Below are 2643 nucleotides of genomic sequence, written 5' to 3' on the forward strand. Positions count from 1 at the left end.
TCAGATCTTCAATCCGTTTGTCAAGATTGGTTCTAGTTTTCGAGTTCGCGGATGGTGGCGGTACTGCGCTCTTATAACAGCTATCAGCTGACCACGTTGCATCGAACATCTTTCGGAACTTGTTTTTGTACTGTGATTGTGCTTCGGAACGTGTGAAAATGCAGAGAAGACGTTGCACAGTCGATTCAAAGTGTTTTTATTACGTTTGTGGATGTTATATGCTCGGAAAACGTGGAAAAATCATGACAAATGCGCTCAAAGATGCGTATTTGCAGTACTTTGGTTTTGCTGTAGTAAACACTGACAAGCCATGGGTACCGAAATTGTTTTGTAACGCGTGCAGAACAAAACTGTACAAGTGGTCACTTGGTGAAAATATATACTTTTCATTTTCTGTGCCAACGTTATGGAGAGAACAGAAAAATCATGTAGATGATTGCTACTTTTGCTCAATGAATGTCGTCAGTATAAATGCAAAGAAACTAGCATGGTATGAATATCCGGACGTATCATCAGTGTCGAAGCCAGTTCCACGTATGGACAGTGATCCATTGCCAATTTGTCCAGGTATAAGCGCAAAAAATGTCTTAAGAACTTTGTCTTCATCACAGTCGAGCAAGGAAAGCGATTTCGTTATGGAAGAAAAGCATTTACTTTCGCAAAGTGAACTGAGTGATTTGATTTGCGATTTGAATTTATCGAAACAAAAAGCAGAGTTGCTTGCATCACGGTTGCAAGAATGGAAACATCTTGACCCTACAACACAAGTCACTATATACAGAAATAGAAATCACGCGATTTTATTTTCTTCAAAAAAGAAAATGACATGTGTTTCTGCAATGACATCAAAGGTTTATTTGATGTGATGAATACAGCATATGATCAAAATGAATGGCGTTTGTTCATAGATGGTTCTAAATACAGTTTGAAGGCGGCTCTACTCCACATTGGAAATAAAAAACCATCGATTCCGATTGCTCACGCAGTACAAACTAAGGAATGCTATGACACAATGCGTACAATTTTGGCCAAGATCAAATACAATGAGCATCAATGGAAAATTTGTGGCGATCTAAAGGTTGAGAAATAAATTAATTGTACTTAATTTCGAAATAGATATTAATTGATTTACATATTCATTACAGGTTATTGGTCTATTGGTTGGGATGCAATCTGGATTCACGAAATTTTGCTGTTTTTTGTGTCTGTGGGACAGCCGTGCAGTTGATCATCGGCCACACCTTATGTGAGAAAGGTGTGGCCGAGTCGTACCCATTATGAGCCAGGACAACAAAATGTGTCCTCTATACCACTTGTGAACCCACAGGACATTTTATTGCCACCTCTTCATATTAAACTTGGCCTTATTAAGAACTTTGTCAAAGCGCTCAATCGCGAAGGACCGGCTTTCCAGTACTTAATCAAGTTGTTTCCAAAACTGTCATACGCAAAAATCAAAGAAGGAATATTTGTCGGACCTGATATTCGAAAAGTAATGGCTGATGCAAAGTTTACAAAATGTTTAACGCCTGATGAAGCAGCAGCATGGGCATCGTTTAAAAATGTTGTTCACAACTTTCTCGGTAACCACAAATCACCGGATTACAAACAAGTAATCGACAATTTTTTGAAGAATTACCACAAGATTGGAGCTCGAATGTCTCTCAAGATACATTTTCTGCATTCACATCTTGATTTTTTCCCACAAAACTTGGGCGATACGAGCGACGAGCAAGGAGAGCGGCTACATTAAGATATAGCGAAAATCGAAAGGCGATACCAAGGATTTTGGGACGAAGGCATGATGAGCGACTACTGTTGGATCCTAAAGCGTGAAACAGATCCCAAGAAATATAAAAGACTTAGTTCAACCTCTGTTCATTTCTGATTTATACTTTTCAATTCAATAAATGGCCGTTAATGGTCAAAAATACTAAAATAATGAATTTATTGAATATTTCGAAAACTAGAACCAATTTCAAACAACGGGCTGCTGATTTGGATTCAGCCCCCGAATCTACCTTATAAACAGCTTTTGATTGCTCAGGTCCAAAACCGTGTATACTTGTGTTATTAGACGTCTTACATAAACTCTCTATAAATATTTTCTTCAAAATATCTGCATAACTATTATATTATTGCATTAAATGATCTCAATGAACAAAACAATATTTTTGTAACATTTTAAAAAACATTTTTCGTAAAAAAAAATTTTCAGGTACTTTTTTTTGGAAATTCCCCAGCGGTCATCCATCCAAGTTACGACTCCAACGTTGCTTGACTTCCGTGATCGTTGCGTACTAATCTTTTATGATGACCTGTAAACACTGTGTAATCATATGTGTAAATAACTAGTAGATCAGATCAATATATGTTATCGAAAAGATGAAACATGTATAATTAAAAAATATTTATAAAAAAATATACAAAATTATGGTTTTTTTTCTATTCTCACAAATGTGGAATAGAATCTGTAATAATTTTTTTGTTACTCGTTTAAATAAAAATGCAACTAGAAATTATATGTGTCAATATAATACAATAATTAAATTAAATATAAAAAATTTTCGGGTAGTCAGGTTTATAAAAAACGTCTAAAAGACGTTTTGCATAACCCAATTTTCAACTTTATATTATGTGAAT

General features: G+C 35.5%; 1 protein-coding gene across 1 annotated transcript; it reads left to right on the plus strand.

Annotated features, from left to right (window-relative positions):
- Window positions 1-348: 348 nt before the first annotated feature.
- LOC120357539 lies at window positions 349-1817 on the plus strand. Its single transcript, XM_039448201.1, has 2 exons — window positions 349-1078; window positions 1146-1817. The coding sequence occupies exons 1-2, from the start codon at window positions 827-829 to the stop codon at window positions 1248-1250; spliced, it is 357 nt and encodes a 118-aa protein (XP_039304135.1). The 5' UTR covers window positions 349-826; the 3' UTR covers window positions 1251-1817.
- The last annotated feature ends 826 nt before the right edge of the window (window positions 1818-2643 follow it).

The sequence above is a fragment of the Solenopsis invicta genome, chromosome 4 (assembly GCF_016802725.1).
Source record: "Solenopsis invicta isolate M01_SB chromosome 4, UNIL_Sinv_3.0, whole genome shotgun sequence".
Lineage (NCBI taxonomy): Eukaryota > Metazoa > Arthropoda > Insecta > Hymenoptera > Formicidae > Solenopsis > Solenopsis invicta.

What these genes read in the sequence shown, in the direction of transcription:
- LOC120357539 (XM_039448201.1), top strand. Translation starts at nt 827, where the DNA reads ATGTGTTTCTGCAATGACATCAAAGGTTTATTTGATGTGATGAATACA. An exon ending in AAATTTGTGGCGATCTAAAG is followed by an intron (nt 1,079 to 1,145) that starts GTTGAGAAATAA and finishes TATTCATTACAG; the next exon opens with GTTATTGGTCTATTGGTTGG.